Here is a 20,543-nt window from a genome sequence, read left to right as displayed (position 1 = left end):
ATTTCAAATCATGCACTTAATTAAAAAAACTAATACATTTACCAGAGGGTACAAAGAGACAGGAGAAGTTGCCACATACTGATGGCCCTTATTACCCTCCTCCCAGTTCCCATCTCCAGGGGCAGCCAGGTCCCTCTGCATTCTGCCTTCTTGTTGGGATGTCCTATGCATGCACCTGTAACCAAATCTCACTACCCTGCAGCCTTTGACAGGTTTATCCAGTCCCAGTATCTATCCCAGCATTAACATAGTTAACACCTGAATGCTGGCCTGTGTTCCAAGCTTTCCTGCACCACTCAGGACTGCAGGCCCTGAGTTCATTTATGACCCCCACAGCTAACATCCTGTGTTAGATTTAATTGAGATGTTTCTCAGGAACTTCAAGCCTTGCTCATATAAAGTAATACCCAATCTACCCCTTGGCCCTTTGCCATTCCAAAGGAAACACATAGGCACCTATCACTGACCAATCAAAGGCAAGCCACCCACACTGTGGACTAACCAGAGGCCCACACATAAGCTGACCACACACTGCTCATCCCTAACTTGGAACTGTAAGATTCACAGCCTTTATTCCCTCAGAGAGCCTGGGAACTGAGTGACAGCTGCCTAGCTCCTGCTCTGTACACTGCTTTCTTCCAGAAGCCCAGTGTCAGTGACTGGCTTACTGCAAGCCAGAAGAATAGACCCAGTTCTGCGGTGCTTTATAAACTCCTCCAGCTAGTTGTGGGGTGTTCTATGGCACACACTGGTCGCCATCCCATGCTTAGAGACTTGTGGTTGTATTATTAGCAGGTGTTTCATGCTCCACTTTATGGCTCACTGGAATTAGCTTTGGATCAGGCTCCCCAGTGATGGAGTCGAGCAATCTGCATTTTAAACACTGTGTCTAGGATATTCTTATAACCCAGTCACATTTCAGACCCATTCCTAAGGACACAAGGACTCGACTGTGAACTTCTGCTCCAAAACACTCATTTTACAGCTTGACCCCGCCTCTTGACATCAGTCCAGAAAATTTTAACAGCAATGTGATAATTCACCACCTGCACGCATCTTTTTTTTTTTTTTTCCTGGCTTATCAGTGACCAGCACTTCCCACCCCAATCAACAGTCTACTCCTCCTTTCGCCATGACCACACTCACCTCTTACTCTTCTTATAGTTCTCCAGCTGCTGGGAATGCATGTGTTTTTGTCTTTCTAACTCACACTGCCCACACAGGTCCTCCAGGTGCAGCAAGTGGTCTTCCACCTCCTCAAAACTGGCCTCAAGATGAGCTGAGAGCACATGAGATAGAAAGCAGCAGTCAATGTCAAAGATCAGACCCCTCATCAAGATAAGAAAAAGCGTCAAGAAGACCAAAGTTTAGATTTTCTAGAGCTGTTCTGCATTTGCTTAACGTTCTTTATTCAGCTTTCTTAAAGCAAACTAGAACACACTGACCAACAGTAAAACACACTTTATAAGTTACCTTTTCTGAGTATGTTTCAACATTGTCTAAAGCTAACATTCCAAAGTACTTGGAAGACTCTATTAACCAGGATAATGAAGAAATGGAGTATTGAAATTAATCAAATCCTATAGCCTATTGATCCTATATACCACACATGCATAACCAATTTTCACGTAATTGAGAATACAGCAAAATATAATTAACACAGTTTATACCTAACAATTTAATATTTATGATTCCAAGTTACTTTAGCATTTGTTTCACCTCTTCTACTATGTCATGTACATAAATATTCAACACATGGTAGATACAAAGGCACTTCAAAAAAACTCATGGAAAAATGGAATTAAAAGATAAATTTATATTGGTGCAAAAATTTTTGAAATCCATGCAGCTTTTTTCATAAAATGCATTTTCCATGAACTTTCTGAAGACCTCACAATGCAAGGATTAAAAGAAAAAACTGCACCAAAATTAACTTATCTTTTAATCCCACTTTTCCATGAATTTTCTGAAGTGCCCCCATATGTACAAATACACCATAAGCACAGGTTATGGGGCCAGTCAGTGGTTGGCAGGGAAGGGCCTCAGCTGTCTGCCAGCTGGGAGGTCTTTCATACCAAAGGCCTCTGGACCACTTAGATTTGCAGCTTAACCGGAACATGGAGGTCATCTAGTCAAATCTCTCACTGCAGAGTCAAGACCAAAGCATAGAGAAACTAACTCACTGCCTTTCCCAAGGTCAAACAATTAGATTAGGTCAAGGACATTAGGAATCCAACTTGAGTCCCTTTTATACTACAATGATTTCACAATTGTAGGGATGAGGATTTGTCTTTTTCTCAAACAACAGAAAAGCCCAAGAGGGCAGTGATGTTTTTAATGCTTATTTATTTATTTTCATCTACTAAAAAGGCCAAGAGAGAGAGAGAGAGATCCAGAGATCTTCCATTTGGTAATTCACTTCCCAAATGCCAGCAACAGCCAGGGTTGGTCCAGGCCAAAGCCAGGAGCCAGAACTCCATCTGGGTGTCCCACATGGGTGGCAGGGCCCAAGCACTTGAGCCATTATCTCCTGCCTCTTGGGATGCATTAGCAGGAAGCTGGATTGGAAGCAGAGGACAGAGGACTCAAACCAGGCATTCCAACATGGGACAAGGGTGTCCCAGACTACAGCTCAAGCAGCTGCATCACAACACCTGCCCTTGTCAAAGGTTTTAGAACCGCTGTCAGACAGCCTCCTAATCATTTACTGAACACCCACGAACACCTGCTCTTCACTGGGACAAAAAGATGTGAGAGACAGGTCTTGTGGTTGCACCTTACAAGAGAGTCCAGCTGGAAGATGCAAGGTTTGTGTACTGCTTGCTGGCACTCCCACCTGGGGACAGCTGGTGAATTTTCTGCACAAGCTGCGGTAGCTGCCCGAGTGACACGTGATAAGAATGTCCTCAAGAACTCCCCTATCCTCCAGGTGGTAACGAAGAAGCCCAGGAGCTGCGTATGTTTTCAAGGTCTCCCCCAGTGAATGTGGGACCCGGCACCGCGCTCATCGCCTGCTCAAGGACCCAGGAACACCCTCCTCCTCGGAAGGCCTGCCAGCTCTCCTCACGCTTCTTACTTGAGCATGGGGCTGTGATGACAAGGGGCTGTCCCCTATTAGGCGGGACTCCAAAAGCCGGTCAGTGAGCTGAGCAGGCTGGGACTCCTATCGGGAAAAACCCTGATATCTGGACCTCGCAGGGGCTGTCTGAAAGCACAGGTCCCTCCAGGAGGTCAGGATGGGGACAGGAGATAGACAAGCGCTGGCTTCTTGCATCTGCGCCTCTTGGAGGACAGTGGTTCCACACTGGGAGCTCCCTAGTCCATCCCCTCACCACTCTGAGATTTATGCAGTCACAAATTGAAGATCAATCCCTCATGTGCAGGAGCAGAGCCAGGTGGGCCCAAGAAATAGTTTCTAATATAATAATTTTTTTTAAATATTGATTTATTTATTTGAAAGAGCTACACAAAGAGAAGGAGAGGCAGAGAGAGAGAGAGAGAGAGAGAGAGGGAGAGGTAGGTCTGTCTTCCATCTGCTGGCTCACTCCACAACTGGCTGCAACTGCGCCGATCCAAAGCCAGGAGCCAAGAGCCTCTTCCAGGTCTCCCACACAGGTGCAGGGGCCCAAGGACTTGGGTCATCCTCCACTGCCTTCCCAGGCCATAGCAGAGAGCTGGATCGGAAGTGGAGCAGCTGGGTCTCGAACTGGCACCCAAATGGGATGCTGGCACTGCAGGCAGCAGCCTTACACTCTACGCCACAGCGCTGGACCGAACAAGAAAATTCTAAGGGGGTGTTAGGATCACAGCTTGGCTGGACAAGCAGCGGGGTGGGGCTTTCCAATCTCACCCTCCACTTCTTACAGAGCTGTGGGCCAGACTGTGTTGTCTTCCTCACCTTCCCAAAGTGTCTTGGTTTGTGCTTTGACACAGGATAAAGCTATTTCACCGAGAGAGAGAGGGAGGGAGGGAACACGCTTACAGTAGAGAGGAGGTACATGTCAGTGGCAACCCAACCCCACAGAGCTGAGGTGCTGGGGGCACTGGAAGGAGATGGGGGGGGGGGTGGAAAGCCCTGCAGGACAGCTCTCCTTTGTTGCACGTGGCTGCCCTCCAGTGGGGAAGGAGCAGGAAAGCAGGAGCAACTGGCAGTGCAGCCCTCCCCAGAACAGCTGCAACACCCACACGATTCCTTCATCTACCTTCCGATCTTCATGTGACTTTCTGAATCAGCTTTCGTCATGGCAGACTTCAAGCAACTCCTCAAATTTCAGCTTGTAATTGTGGCTTTTTTTAGGATGCAAAATTTTGCCTGTCTTTCAACGATCTATGTTTGAATCAAAGATCTCACGGATTCTAGATGCATCCACACTTCCTAGTACCTTAAATTTTAACCCTACTGAGCACCTGTGCTCTTAAAAACTCTCTTGTCTATTTAGTAGGGCCTAAGGCTTACCAGCATGCATGGTGGGGGAGGGGTGCAGATGAAATTTTACTGACAAGTGAAAATGTGATGACAAGCCGCTTAGCAGCTCTCTTCAGACATTTTAGGGGCAGGCGCTGTGGCACGGGGTTCAGCTACCTCTTGGAACACCAGCATCCCATATGGGAGTGCCAGTTCACGTCTCAGCTACTCCACTTCCCATCCAGCTCCCTGTTACTGTGCATGGGAAGCAGCAGATGACAGCTCAAAGTGCTTGGGTCTCTAGCACCCACACGGGAGAACCAAATGGAGCTCTTAGCTCTTGGCTTTGGCCTGGCCCAGCCCCAGCTGTTGTGGCCATTTGCAGAGTGAACCAGCCAATAGAAGACCTCTCCTTGTTCCCATCACTCTGCCTTTCACATAAATAAATAAATATTTTTTTAAAACAAGACATTTTAGGTTATGCTTTTTATCTTGATATAATCCTATAAACTTCTAAATCTAGATTGATAACGCAGTTCCTGGTGTTTTGGGATGTACATGCAGGAACCGCAAAAAACAGCCACCAGACAAGCACTGCATAAATGCCATCTGAGTGAACGACGGCCCCATACATGAAGGTGGTCCCGTAAGATTCTAACAGACTGGAATAATTCCTATGGCCTAGTGACCCAGCAGCCAACACGACATTTTACTGCAATGCATCTCACATGTTTGTATGATGTAAACAGCACCACAGCATGCAATGCCAGTTGTATAAAACTAGCACATGTGACTATGCACATAATACTTGGTAATGACCATAACAGCCATATTATACTTTTGGTCATCATGTCAGAGTATATTCTACTTGTAAATATGTTTTCTGTAGGGGCCAGCATTGCAACACAGTGGGTAAAGCCCCCACATGTGATGTGGGCATCCCATTGACGCACTGGTTCATGGCCTGGCTGCTCCCCTTCTGATCCAGCTCCCTGCGACTTAATGGTCCCAGAAAAGCAGAGGAAGACGGCCCAAGCATTTGCACCTCTGCTGTCCATGTGGGAGACCTGGAAGAAGCTCCTGGCTCTAGCCTGGCCCAGTCCAGGCCACTACGGCCATCTAGGGAATAAACCAGTAGATGGAAGATCTCTCTGTCTCTAATTCTTTCAAATAATAAAAAAAAAATCTTAAAAAAAGCTTATTGTAAAATATCCTGGGGCCAGCGCTGTGGGGCATTATGGGCGGGGCCGCCGCCTGCAGTGGGCACCGGTTCTGGTCCCGGCTGCTCCACTTTCCATCCAGCTCTCTGCTATGGCCTGGGAAAGCAGTAGAAGATGGCCCAAGTCCTTGGGCCCCTGCACCCACATGGGAGACCTGGAGGAGGCTCCTGCCTCCTGGCTTTGGATTGGCACAGCTCCGGCATTGTGGCCAATTGGGGAGTGAACCAGCGGATGGAAACCCTCTCTCCCTCTTTCTCTGCCTCTCCTTCTCTCTCTGTTTAACTCTTTGAAATAAATAAATAAATCTTTAAAAAAAAAATCCTGTCATGTGATGCTGATGCCTTGGCCGTGCTGAGAGGCCACACGCAGTGACTGACCTACACCATCTAGGTTTAAGTGTACTTTGTGCTGTTTTCACAAGCACACACTCAACTAACAATGCATCAGCATAGCCCACTGTTAAGCAACACATGACTGCATATGTGACCATGCAATGCTTGAATGAAGTAATTTTCAAAACCTAAATATTAATCATTGAACAATTACATCTAAGACTTCTAAGCATGTCAATAAGTGCTACTTAAGAAGTTTATGTGGGGGAAACAGGCAAAACCACACTGCAATAATTGCCATTTAGATGACATATTTTCATTATTTTATTCAGTGAAAAACTGACTAGGAGATGGAGCCTAGGAGCTAGTATTAACAGCACTGGAGAAGAGAGATTCAGCTCATTTGGTGATAACTAGTTTGACAGGGTCTTATAGTGTACAAAAGACGATCATGGCTAATGGGATTATTTGAAAGGAGATTTTCCCTTTGATTAGAGATAAGAACTAGAATAATCAAATTTAACCCAGAAGCCATGTAACTCTAAGCTACTCGATTCCGTCAGCACCACACATGCAGACTGAGCACACGCAGGACTGGTTAGGAGAAGGGCTTTGAGGCCCACCCCTGGAAACCCAGCCCTGCCCCTACAGATGCGAGGCCATGCAATGGCGACCCCTGTGCAGAGGGCAGCAACGCGCACCTGCACAGCAGCCAAGGGCATTCCCTGAGCCGCATCATCTGAACCAAGCCCGTGATAGTAGTAACTGATGGCTGAATACAGAAAAACACAGGCAGAAAAACTGTTACAAAGATTGCATTCAAGTCATTTAAAACTAACAATTTTGCTTACCAGTAATGATCATGATATAAACAAAAATCAATGGATCTTATAGATTAAAATATGAACAAAATTATCACTATTCCTGATAAATTTATATACCATAAATTATATGGATGTTCTAGGCTATGTTTTCAGACTTAAGACCCCCTGAGGTGAGAGGAATGAAATGTCAAATGATTTTCCTACAACGAAAGTAATGTCACAGAGTCAACAATTACTCTGTATTGGAAAATGCACACATTCTTTTACCTTTCATATTTTTATTTGGACAGGCAGCAATTTCCATTGAGATTCTAGCTCTGCTGGTTGCCTACAGAGATACGAAGCTGGTCATTAGGCAAGCCAGTTAGCTTCTCATGGTTAGAGATTCTGTTCTAGGCACAGCCTGTATTGCTGCCCTACTCACTCTTCAGTTAACAATGTCAGGACCGGCAGGAAACGTGCCAGTGACCTAGTGTCAACGTGAAACTCCAAGGGAGACAGAAACCAACCAGACACCCTTCAGAAAAGAATACACCATCAGAACCTGTGTGTTGAATGGAAAATTTCGAATAGAGAAGTCTCCGGGGAGGGGGCAGCAAGTGTTCAGCCTAAGCGGTGAAGACGCTTGTGTCCCACACCAGAGTGCTGGGTTGGGCATCCAGCTCCAGCTTCCTGCTAATGTGCACCCTTGGAGGCAGCAGGGATGTGGGAGACCCTGCCACCCATGTGAGAGACCTGGATTGAGTCCCAGCTCCTGGCTTCAGCCTGGTCCAGCCCTGGCCATGCCAGCATCTGAAGTGAACCAGCAGACGGGACTGTTTTTTTTTTTTTCTGTCTCTCTTTGCCTCTCAAATTTAAAAACAAAATAATAATAAATGCTCAAGATAGACACTAGTCACTTTAGCTACCACTAAATTCATATTTACGTTCCTTCCTTTAAAAAGCATCACAGACTCCTGAATCGAGTCAAATTCTTTAACTTAGCACCAGGGACCCATGGCCCTCTGGCCACCTCTTCACACCTTGGCTGCTACTTTCTTTCACCTATTCTGCATGACAGCAAATCAGGACGACTCCCTATTCCAAGAGAACCATGAGCCCTCATGTCCTTGCTTCCCAAGCCCCTGCTTACTCCACTGCCCAGCTCCCTCTGTCTTTCAGACTCAGTCCAGAGCTGTTCTTCAGACCTTTGATCCTTACACAGGACTTATGTTCTGACAAAATCTCTTTTTTTTAAAAAAAATATTTATTTATTTATTTGAAAGTCAGAGGTTACAGAGAGAAGGAGAGGCAGAGACAGAGACAGATATCTTCCATCAGCTGGTTCACTCTCCAATTGGCTGCAACGGCCAGAGCTCACCGATCCGAAGATTCCTCCAGGTCTCCTATGCAAGTGCAGGGACCCAAAGAATTGGGCCATCTTCTGTTGCTTTCCCAAGGCCATAGCAGAGAGCTGGATCAGAAGTGGAGCAGCCAGGACTCAAACCAGCACCCATATGGGATGCTGGCACTGCACGTAGTGGCTTTACCTGCTCCACCTCAGCGCTGACCCCAACAAACAACTTTTGTATTCTGTCATCCCTCCCAGAAATCAGTAAGGGTATTTTTTGTTTTCTTTAAAAAATGTCTTCCTTATTTTACTTATTTGAAAGAGTGAGAGAGAGAGGGAGGGAGGGAGGCAAGCAGGCAGGCAGGCAGGCAGGCAGAGGGAGATCACCTATCTATTGGTTCACTCCCCAGTTACCTGTAACAGCCAAGGCTGGACCAGGCTTGAAGCCAGGAGAACAAACTCCATCCCACGTAGGTGGCAAGAACCCCAATAGTTAAGCTATCAATCATCTGCTCCCTTTCAGGGTGTGCTTTAGCAGGAAGTCAGAATCAGAAGCAGGGCTAGGACCAGAATCCAGGGATGCAGGTGTCTCAACTGGCGTCCTTATAGCTATGCTAAATGCCTGCCCCCAGCAAGGGTCTTAATGGTGAAGCCTGCATCATTCCATCTTTATACCCCCTTATACTTAGTCTCCTGAATTCAATAAAGAATGATTTCTGCTGATAGAGTGATTCTATGACTCTAAAATGAAAAATAACCAAGAAAACTAATCTATGACTCCCATATAATTTAAATATTAAGACATTGTGGGCCAGCGCCGCGGCTCACTAGGCTAATCCTCCACCTGTGGAGCTGGCACCCCGGGTTCTAGTCCAGGTTGGGGCTCTGGATTCTGTCCCGGTTGCTCCTCTTTCAGTCCAGCTCTCTGCTGTGGCCCAGGAAGGCAGTGGAGGATGGCCCAGGTCCCTGGGCCCTGCACCCGCATGGGTGACCGGGAGGAAGCACCTGGCTCCTGGCTTCAGATCGGTGCAGCGCCGCTGGCCACAACATGCTGGCTGTAGCAGCCACTTGGGGGGTGAACCAACAGAAAAAAGAAGACCTTTCTCCCTCTCTCTCTCTCTCACTGTCTAAGTCTGCCTGTCAATAAATAAATAAATAAATAAAAAAGACATTGTGTTATGTGTTATGTGTTATGGGGCGTAGCGGGTAAAGCCACTGCCTACAGTGCCAGCATTCCATATGGGTACTGGTTCAAATCCTGGCTGTTCCACTTCTGATCCAGCTCTCTGCTGTGGCCTGGGAAAGCAGTAGAAAATGGTCCAAGTTCTTGGGCCCCTGCACCCACATGGGAAGACCAAGAGGAAGCTCCTGGCTTTGGATCAGCAATTGCAGCCAATTGGGGAGTAAACCAGCGGATGGAGGACTGACCTCTCTCTCTGCCTCTCCTTCTCTCTCTGTGTAACTCTGACTTTCAAATAAATAAATTAATCTTAAAAAAAAAAAAAAAGACAATGTGTTAGATTTTGTAAAAGAATAGGTCAAACATGAGCAGACTTGAGGAGCCCAGTAGACATTACATGTCAGCCCAGGCTGCACTGCCAACACGCAATGGAAAGTTTCCATTTGCACTCTTAACAGATTTGAAATAAAACACAAATGTATTGATAAAAACTTCTTCCTTTTTTATATTAAAAACTTTTTATAAATTTCTTCAAATAATTAGAAGCACATATATGATATGTATTCTGAGTACTCCATATTGAACTTAAACTGGCAGAAATTTAATTTCCCTATCACAGCCTGCACATTTCCTGTTACAAGCTGCACATATGAGTAATCTGGTAACCAACTCAGAATGCACGAACAGAAAGCCCTCGCTGGCCTCCGCGGACATAAATATACCTTACCAGGAAGCCTAAGCCCCACCATTTTGCCCGGCGTAACAACGGCATATGTCTCACTCAGTGATCAGCAGGAAAGAGAGGTGGGAGTTTATCGTGAGAGCCATTTGGGAACGCCTGACAGCTGTGCAGGAAGGAGCTTCACAAATCTTTGTGGGAAGACTGTCCCAGAGGAAGGGCAATTCGGTTTGGAATTTTCCTTTGTGTCATTTGTTTCAAACACAGATCTTCTGTAGTGTAGCCACTGATACATGAAGAACGCAGCAGCACTCTAAAATTAATTATCTCAGTGAGTGCTTCTCTAACAAAATAATTAGCTTCATGGAACAAAGGAATCTCGCTTCAAACTCTTGGGTCACAGAATCCCAGCTGTAAAGGACTGCGAGGCACTTCAAACGCTTATGCTACATTTTTGTGTCGTACGGAAATGAGGCATCGACAGTGTGGTAGTGCAGAAATGTTAGGAGAGGCATAACTTGCAAAGCCACTACGGAGCAAATGAGATCCGTGTAGGAGAGCAGAAGGTGTCCAAGAGAAGTCATGTGCCTCTAGATGGGTCTAATCTTAGCAAGTACCTGGCCAATAACATAATCTAGTTCCTGAAGCACAAACTGCTGGGACAGCTCTCCTGTGAGACGGCCTCTCAAATTCTGCACAGACCATAAAACAATAACCTACCAGGAAAGGTCAGAACAAAAGCAGGGTACTCAGTTCATGGCAGCCATTTTCTTATCTCATTTGGTTAACTAAGAATTAACAGAATGTGTTCTAGATGAAGGTCATATAAGGTCATATAGGATAAACTAAGAGAAAATGCAGACAAGCCCTTGCTGGTTTTTGCACTTCAGTAAAGGGATAGCATTAGACTGCCCTCTAGTGGAAATTTAAGAGAATTCAATCACTACAGTACTTTTCTAACATTGCAATTTTTATAACACACTGACTGCTTCAGAGAGTAAGAAAGTGCACAGAATCTGGGTACAAGTGTCCCTTCACCCCTACACACCATCTCTGGATGCGCAGAACACTTCACTGTGCATCTCCTGCTGTGGCTTTGCATTCTCAACTGTTTTGCAGCACAAGCCAAATTGCCTAACACCCATCCGAACCCTTCTATCACAGAGCAATGGTTCTGTAAAGCTGCGAATCTTAGAGAACCCCAGTAGAAAGCCAGCATCTTGATGGCAGTTGCCTGACCTTGCTTACTGCTGCCTCCCAGACCCATGAACAGCGCAGGGTCATCCACAGCGCATGTCTAATGCATATGCTCAGTGTGTTAGGTCCTGTCCATTCATCCTCTCACCTCTCCCCCACCCACCCTGTGAGGCAGCTACACTCCTTCCTCTGCATTCCAAGGGCACTGGTCCAAAGACCACCACCTCCCCACTGTGGACACCAAATTCTATGGATGCTAGTCCCCTATGCTAAGTGTGCAGTACTTATAAGATGGCATTGTATTTGTATATAACCTACCCACATCCTCACACACTTTCAATCATCACTAGGTCGTGTACATAATACAGTGTAAGTGCTCTAACAAGGAAAAAACCTGCAGATGCAGTGCAGATGCAAATTTTTCTGAATATATTTGATCCACAGTTGGTTGAATTGCAGATGTGGAACCCAAAATACAAAGGCTGACTGTACTCTGACTCACTTTGCAAATGAAGAAGCTAAAACCTGGAGCAATTAAGACCGCTGCACAGGCCTGGCAGCTAGGAAGCTGAGGAATTGGGATCTGAGAGTTCATACCTCTTGTTTCCCAGTTTCCTACCTACCTTTAGCATTTCTTCTTAAATGACAACTCTTTCAATAACTATCAATAAGGCAAGCTTTGGTAAGCCAGATGGGTCCTATTCGATAAAATACCAATATGAATGGATTACCTGTTGTTACTCAACAATTCCTGAGGGGCCACATACCAAGAGTCATATTTATTAAGCAGCAGGATAGCACAGCTAAAAGTATTACAGAAGTCTAAGCTGAGGGTGGGTTCTGTGGCACACTGATTGAAGCTGCTTCTGAGAATGCCTGCATTCCACTCAGGATGCCTGGGGGGAGTCCTGGCTGATCCACACTTCCAATCCAGCTCCCTGCTAATGTTCCCAGGAGGCGGCAGATGGCCCAAACACTGGGGCTCCTGTCACCTAAAAAGAGGCCCGGATGGAGTTCCAGGCTCCTGGCCTTAGCCCAATTTGTTGTGGGCATTTAGGGAGTGAACCGCCGCAAGCACTGGCTCTCTCTTCCCCTTCCCATCTTCCTCCTTTCAAATAAAGACACTCTGCCCTTCAAATAAAAAGTCTTTCAAAGAAAAAAAGCCTTTCAAACGAGTCTAAATTTCTCACATAATACTCTTTAATAAGGGCAAACTCCCTCCTCTCCCACCTCCCAGACAACAAGGCAAGATCGAAAGGGGTAAGCAGCCTAGAAAATGGAGAGACTGGGTACATTAGATCTGACAGTGAGCGGTTAAAATTTCAAAGAAGTTAGAGTTAGTTACAATTTTCTTCTAAGGTGCTTTTTATTTGTTGTTACCGTTTGGCTATTTAAGCTTTGTAATATAAGATCAAGGTATTGATGTGATATTTTGAGGCTATCAGAGAGGGAGAGAATATGAAAATGAATCCAGTAGGATACAAATGAACATTTAAAATACTCGGTGCTTCCAGTATCTAAGAATGATTCATAACCTGAGTAAAAAGAATGTATCCAGGGGCCGGCGCCGTGGCTCAATAGGCTAATCCTCCACCTTGCGGCGCCGGCACACCGGGTTCTAGTCCCGGTTGGGGTGCCGGATTCTGTCCCGGTTGCCCCTCTTCCAGGCCAGCTCTCTGCTATGGCCAGGGAGTGCAGTGGAGGATGGCCCAGGTGCTTGGGCCCTGCACCCCATGGGAGACCAGGAAAAAGCACCTGGCTCCTGGCTCCTGCCAGGATCAGCGCGGTGCGCCGGCTGCAGCGGCGGCCATTGGAGGGTGAACCAGCGGCAAAGGAAGACCTTTCTCTCTCTGTCTCTCTCTCACTGTCCACTCTGCCTGTCAAAAAAAAAAAAAAAAAAAAAAAAAAGAATGTATCCAGGGCACTGATACAGATTTCTTTATGAAACCTACCCCACAGAATAAAGAATACCAGCACTGACTCCATGAAGCTTAAGCTGTCTACCTGTATGTCCCACAGTTTCAAAACAACCATGGGTTCATTGAGAATTTTGAATTGGACCTTCCACAGTCACTCATTATTATGCATAAACATCAAGCAAATAACAGCTATAGATGAAGCCCAAAGGTAGCATGTATTTCAAATGCTAAAGAATAATGCAGACTGGTAATATGTACAAAAATCAACCATCTAGATTCTGCTTGTCTCTCTGAAGCAAACTAGACGAACTCTCCAGAGTCCACAGTTAGATGTAAGTTAGACATGTTAGACCTCAGTCCATAAGTTGGATATAGACTAGGGAGAACAATTCAAATCTACTTAGAAGTGACTGCCCAGACAAGATTTCAGAGAGTCCTTTAGCTTAAATTCACCTTTAGTGACAGATGTTTCTAGAGGACAGAAAACTCCAGTAGGCAATGGGAACCTGACCGATAGCCGACGAAGCCACAGTGCAGCTACTGATGACTACAGCCGTGTGTCATTAAACACCAGCTATTCTCAGGATGCTAGAATCCTGACTCAGAATGAAAATGGAGTATTTTGAGAAAGAATTAAGTAGATTGCATTTTCTAAATAGTATTAGCTATGAACACAGTAAGAATTGTGGCAGAAAAGGAGTCAGTAAAGTGGCATCAGAGAACAAGTAGGAACCAGCCTGTGACGCAGCAGGTTAAGCCTACACCTGCACCCAGACTGGGTGCCCTACGTCCGATCCAGCTCCCTGCTAAGGCGCCTGGGAAAGCAGTGGAAGATGCCTGAGTGCCTGGCTCCCTGACACCCACGTGGGAGACCAAGATATAGAACTTGGCTCCTAGCTCAGTCCTGCCCAGCTCTGCCCATTGCAGTCATTTGGGGAGTAAATCAGCAGACGGAAGATGTCTCCCTGTCTCTCCCTTTCTCTATCATTCTGCCTTTCAAGTAAATTTTTAAAAACAGAACACGTAGCTATAAACAACTCACTCTCAGCTGGTGGGAGGAAAGAGAGAGGTCGTCAGAGCAGAGCATCTGCAAAGAATCGCACAACTAAATCACGTGACACAGAGCTAAACACTAACAAGTTAAGAAGAAAATCCCAAGTATCTCGAGGGCTATTTTCTTAGTCACCTGAGGCTTGAGAAGGACCATCACCATACCCACGAGAGGGAAACAAGGCAAAGGGAAACCAGCCTTCCAGTCCTCCCAAGCCGCGGAGCCTCTTTTCCTCACTCCACTTCAGAAACAACAAAAGCCCACCCCAAGAAGGCAAGTTAACAGCCAGGGCCTTGAAGAACTGTTAATCCCAGCACCGCACCCCTCACGGAGGAGGTCATCCCTGTGCTGGGAATCCTGGGCATGCACCCAATTAACTGTGTGATCCCGGGCAAGGCACAACCTTGCCACGCCTCAGTTTCTTTATCCAGTAAGTGGGGACAGTAAGTACTGTTCTAGGATTCTTGCCAAGATTACAGGTAGCACTGTAAAGCAGCTAACAAATTGACTTGGTAGGTGCTGTAAAAGCTGGTATCAGCAATGGCTTGACAAACACCATTGGTCTGCTCTGTTCACATACACAAAAACTTGTTTCATCATTTCTGAATTACTTGCTTGTTTTGTTTTTCAATCAAGTAATATTAAACACAGAAGGAGACAATGGAGTGTCCTTACCTTCTTACCTATAAGATTGGATCACATTATTAGCTCAAGAAGTTTATCTTCTGTATAGATAGCTCCTACCTGCTCTTTCACTGAGATCTTAAGTTTGCTTAGAAAACAGCGTTAAATAAAAATGCAGGAGGTCATTGTTTTGGACTAAATTTTTACAAAGGCCCCCAACAGATCAGGATAAAAATCAAAATAGAGTCACTAGTGCCAAATTCCCATCCTTAAGCTGAAACTAAGCTGTTCTCTGTTCCTGCAAGAAATACAGATCGGAGACATAATGGCCAAATTTCCCAAACAGGCTGTAATTAGCAGCATGATAATGGATCTTCCCCTGCTTTAATTGTTACACAAAAGACGAAACCTACAATAAACTGACATTACTGATCAGTTACTTTCCTACTGTTCTTTCTCATCTCACCTTTCAAGGAAATTAACTTTGAAATGACCAACTCTCGTAGGGCCGGTGTTGTACCATACCAGGTAAGGCTGCTGCCTTCGATGGCAGCACCCCATCTGGGCACTAATTTGTATCCTGGCTGCTCCACTTCAGATCCAGCTCCCTGTTAGTGGCCTGGGAAAGGCAGCAGAAGATGGCCCAAGTGCTTGGGCCTCTGTTACCCATGTAGAAGACCCTGAGGAGGCTCCTGGCTCCTAGCTTCAGCTTGGCCTAGCCCTGGCTCTTGCGGCACCTAGGGAGTGAACCAGCAGATCAAAGATCTCTCTCTCTTTCCTTTCAACTCTTTCAAAAAAATAAATAAATCGATTAATCTTTGAAGGAAAAAAAAAAAAATGACCTGACCAATTCTGTTGTTTCTGCTTCCTTCAACTTTTCTGTACCTATAAAACCAACCCACTCTGCTCAGTCTTTTGAGATATATATATATATATATATATAAGATTTATTTACTTATTTGAAAGGCAAAGTTACAGAAAGGGACGGAGAAACAGAGAGAGATCATTCATCCATTACTTCACTCCCAGATGGCCGCAACAGCCAGGGCTGGGCCAGGCCGAAGCCAGGAGCCAGGAGCTTCGTCGGGGTCTCCCGCGGTGGTAGCAGAGGCCCAAGCACTTGAGCCATCCTCCATTGCTTTCCCCAGGCTATTAGCAGAGAGCTGGATCATAAGTGGAGCAGATGGGACATGAACTGGCATCCACATGGGATGCCGGCACTGCAGGCGGTACCTTTACCCGCTGCACCCACAACAAAAGCCTTATATGTTCTATTTATGGGGTGAAGTGCTGCCTGATTCTGGAATCAGAAATAAAGCCTATTAAGATATTTAAACAAAATTATAATTTTGTCCTTCAACACAGAGAGCCACAGTATTATCCTCAGATGCAGTGCTGTAAAATAATAATTTTCTGAATACCAACCCTAGAAAAACAGAATGCCATCATAGTCCATCCAAATGAAAACTATAAACACAAATTTCCACAAAGTATAAATTTAGCCAAACGAGTACACTCATTTAACTAGATTTGTTTGCTCCCTCATTAGTTTAAGGAAAGGAAAAGAAAAAAAAATACACTCTAAGACACCAAGTTCAACCAGATCTCAACTTAAAAAGCAACCACTGCAGTCAGGACAGAGTCACCCTAATTCTTTTTATTTTTTTCACTTACATATTTTTAAAATTTCTATTTATTGAGAGGAAGAGAGAGAGAGAGAGAGAGGAATTTTTCCATGTGCTGGATTACTCCCCACATGCCCACAATGCCACTGCCCGAGCTGGACAGGGTCAAAGCTGGAGCCAGGAATGCAATCCACGTCTCCCCAGTGGGGGCAGGGACTCGACCACCTGAGCCATCACCCCCATCTCCCACTTTGGCAGGAAACTGGAATCAGGATCCACAGCTGGGACTCGATCCAGGCAGTCTGAAGTGGGAAGCGGGTGGGTGTCTCACCCGCTAGGCAAAATGCCCATTCCTACATTTATATCTTTCAACAAAGAGAGTCACAGCACAAAAAAATAGTCCCAAATAAAAATTAAGAATAAAAAAACAACATTCTGCTTCTTGAACTGAACTATGGTAGGAAAAGCACTGTATTTTAGAAATCATGTCTATACTTTAAATAATTTTCTCTCTAATCCTTGGTTAACGGGACTAGAATTAACCAGAACTCACTGCTTTTCAAAAATCCTGTTAACTAAGAATGTAATGTATTTTCAGAAAACTTTGAAATTACATCCAGCCCTGTTTCAAATTGTGTTCCTCCCTGAAAGCAGTGTTTAGCAGCAAACATCAAACTTACTGAGGCTGGCTGTCATGGATTCCAAGTCTGCTATTAAGCCCGGGAGCTGCTGTAGCTGCTCCTGCAACTCCACCAGGCTCGCCTTCTTCTTCTCCCAGTGAGCGGAGAGCATGACCACCTCGCTGTCCACCAGCTGCAACACGGAAGGGGGAGGACAGAGTGAAACCAGACGTAAGACGGCACAGCTACATGAAGAGAAGCGGTCGAGGTCAGCGTGGACACCCCTCCACCCAGTGTGGATGACAGTGCGTTCTCAAGAAAATGAAGCTGTTCTCTTTTTAAGAAAAGAACCAACTTAATATTCAGTGCAGGAAACTCGAAATTACTGCTTGTATCAGTGCATCTAACCCAGAGAAAAGTTCACAAATGACCTTAGAAATCACTAAGTACACCCTGTTTATAAGGAAACCATGTATTTGAAAATCCAAATCCAAGGGAGAAAAAATAAAAAGTTACCACTAACAATCAAAAAGAAAACAAGCAAAAACAAAATCCAAACATAATTAAAGGGTGATTATTTGCTTTACGAAAGAATTCTTTTAATAGATAGTTCCCTAATGTGTTCAGAATACGAGTCAATATTCATTTACATGGGAACACCTCAAATAAGGAAGGTAAACAGTACTCATCAGGGAGTATGCAAAACTGCTAAGACAACTCATCAGTTCTAGGAAAAGGAGGAAGCGATTTAAGTCAGCAAAGAAGGAGCTCAGGGGTACAGGAGTCCTAATAGCAGGGTTGTGAGATAGCCAGACCAACCTGCAATAATTCTATTTCCCCTCAGTACTGTAAAGAAAATGACACACATCAGTTTGTCCCAGACAACTGTGTTTTTGGTCTTAACATGGTGGGCAGGGAATGATCTAGGGTAATACTCAGACGGAGCAAGAAGAGGTCATCTTTTGCAAACATCACCAATGGAGACCAAGACTGTGATAAAAATAAAGGTTGCAAAACACATTATAGAACAAAAGAAAATGGACCTGAATTTTTTATGTAAAATCACTGAGTTCAGTTACATTGTGTAAAACAAAATAAATTAGATATCTCAAGATGAAGATTCTTCAAAAGTTAAAATCGGAATTCAACTGATTTTTTAAAAAGACTTTTATTTATTTATTTATTTGAGGCAGAGTTAAAACAGAGAGAGGGAGAGACAGTCTTCCATCCACCGTTTCATTCACCAAATGACCGCAAAGGCTGGAGCTGGACCAATCCGAAGCCAGGAATCAAGAGCTTCTTCTGGGTCTCCCACATGGATGGAAGGCCCAAACACTTGAGCCATCTTCTACTACTTTCCCAGGCCATAAGCAGAGAGCTGGATTGGAAGAGGTGCAGCCGGGATACAAACCAGCACCCATATGGGAAACCAGCGCCACAGGCAGAGGTTTAACCCACTATACCACAACACCGGACCCTGATTTTTTTTTTTTTTTGTAAGATTTATTTATTTATTTGAAAGGCAGTTACAGAAAGAGTAGGAGAGACAAACAGAAGGAAAGATCTTCCATTCCCAAGGGTTCACTACCAAAATGGCTACAATGGCCAGAGCTGGACCAATCCAAAGCCAGAAGCCAGGAGCTTCTTCCGGGGTATAGAGGCCCAAGCACTTGTGCCACCCTCCACTGCTTTCCCAGGCACACTGGCAGGGAGCTGGACCAGAAGTGGAACAGCCAGGATCCATACTGAGTGCCAGTGCCACTGCTTTCCCAGGCACACTGGCAGGGAGCTGGACCAGAAGTGGAACAGCCAGGATCCATACGGAGTGCCAGTGCCACTGCTTTCCCAGGCACACTGGCAGGGAGCTGGACCAGAAGTGGAACAGCCAGGATCCATACGGAGTGCCAGTGCCACTGCTTTCCCAGGCACACTGGCAGGGAGCCGGATCAGAAGTGGAACAGGCAGGATCCATAAGGAGTGCCAGCGCAGCAGGCAGCAGCTCTACCTGCTACACCACAGAATCAGCCCCTCAGCAGATTCTTACTAAATCTCACTACAATAAGAACGAGCTTTGGAGGAATGAAGACATCAAAGAAAGATAGAAAATCATTTGCATATGGCGCTACATTGTTTTGTTTCTACATTTAAGCTGCAACACTTCTCGGTTATTTTTCAGCCAACACTGGGGCAAACCACAACATCTCTCACCTTCAAACCTCAATCGCACTAATTTGTGCACTTAAAAATGCATATTACCAACAGGTCTTTACAAAGTTCTCTAAAAGCAGCTTTGAAACACTGCACCGTGCTAATAGATAACACTGTGATGCAACAAGGAAACTTAAATCTGAAACCAGGATCTGTACCCATAAAAGCCATTTATTTTTTTTTTTTAACTTTTATTTAATGAATATACGTTTCCAAAGTACGAATAATGGATTACTATGGCTTCCCCCCCATACCGTCCCTCCCACCCACAACCCTCCCCTTTCCCACTCCCTCTCCCCTTCCATTCACATCAAGCATAAAAGCCATTTATACTTTCCAGTGGGCTCCTCTTGGCACTCATTTTTCACTCCTGTTTCCGGCACTGGACACACCATGGTAAGCAAAACAAAAAGAAAAGTCCTGCCCTCTTGGGGTTTCCAATAGCAAGTCTTAAAAATTCTCTTAGCTTCACATTTTAAACTCTAAAACAGAAAAAAATAATTCCTGTAAAGTAGGGCTATCTTGAGAATAAATAATACATTTTGCCTTGTTCATGGCGTATCTTCTGAAAAGTTTGTTCAATTATTCTCTGGTTATTTAGGTTACTAATTTTTAAAATCTAGAATAAATAATTTTTAGATATTAACCATCTCTTACTGAAAATTCAACTAGAATGTAAAAAAGAACAGTTTAGCTCAAGCATCCACAAAATGAAAATTATATTCTCCATATATAAGAACATGTAGAAAGACTATATCAGAAAGTACTAAAACATTATTTTTTTTCATAGTGTTTATTTATTTGAAAGGCAGATAAAAAGAGACAGAGAGACTGATCCTCCATCTACTGGTTCACTCACCACAAGCATCCAGCAACAACCAGGGCTTGGCCAGGCTTGAAGCCAAAGAGCCCAGAATTCAATCCAGGTTTCCAACATGGGTGGCAGGACCCAAATAGTTGAACCATCACCTGCTGTCTCCCAGGGTGCATGATAGAGGGAAGATGGGTCACAAGCAGAGGTGGGGCTTGAACTCAGAAACTCCAATACAGGATGTAGGCAACCCAAGCAGTGTCTTAACCACTACACCAAACTCCTGCCTGTCATTTTAATTTTTTAAAAATGGAGGATTCTTAGAAGTCATTCTCAATAACTATACAACATTAAAATATTTTGAGCATATTCTATATGACAGAACCTGTACAAAGCCACTTACATATATTATCTCATTTGAACCACAGAACTACTTTTGTAAACAAAGCAGTATTATCATCTCCATTTTAAAGATGAAAATACTGAGATGTAGTGAAGCTGAGTCACCTTCTCATTGC

The 20,543-nt window shown here is 44.8% G+C and overlaps 1 protein-coding gene across 7 annotated transcripts in view; it reads right to left on the bottom strand.

Moving 5' to 3' along the window:
* Positions 1-20,543, bottom strand: part of DTNBP1 (dystrobrevin binding protein 1) — a 144,965-nt gene that overhangs the window by 101,114 nt on the left and 23,308 nt on the right. For 4 of the 7 annotated variants that reach the window (XM_051855833.3, XM_051855834.3, XM_070074381.2 and 1 more), the window contains 2 exons: positions 17,067-17,199; positions 1,147-1,279 (listed from right to left, as the gene is read on the bottom strand). In XM_051855833.3, coding sequence (XP_051711793.1) covers positions 1,147-1,279; positions 17,067-17,199 — 266 coding nt within the window. The remainder of the gene's footprint in view (positions 1-1,146; positions 1,280-17,066; positions 17,200-20,543) is intronic. The other 3 variants (XM_089334429.1, XM_089334433.1, XM_089334430.1) reach the window with 2 other exon arrangements.

Source organism: Oryctolagus cuniculus, chromosome 5, assembly GCF_051225735.1.
Source record: "Oryctolagus cuniculus isolate XC-2025 breed Fujian yellow rabbit chromosome 5, ASM5122573v1, whole genome shotgun sequence".
Classification (NCBI taxonomy): domain Eukaryota; kingdom Metazoa; phylum Chordata; class Mammalia; order Lagomorpha; family Leporidae; genus Oryctolagus; species Oryctolagus cuniculus.
Note: the sequence above shows the minus strand (reverse complement) of the source record. Positions and strands in the feature narration are given on the sequence as shown.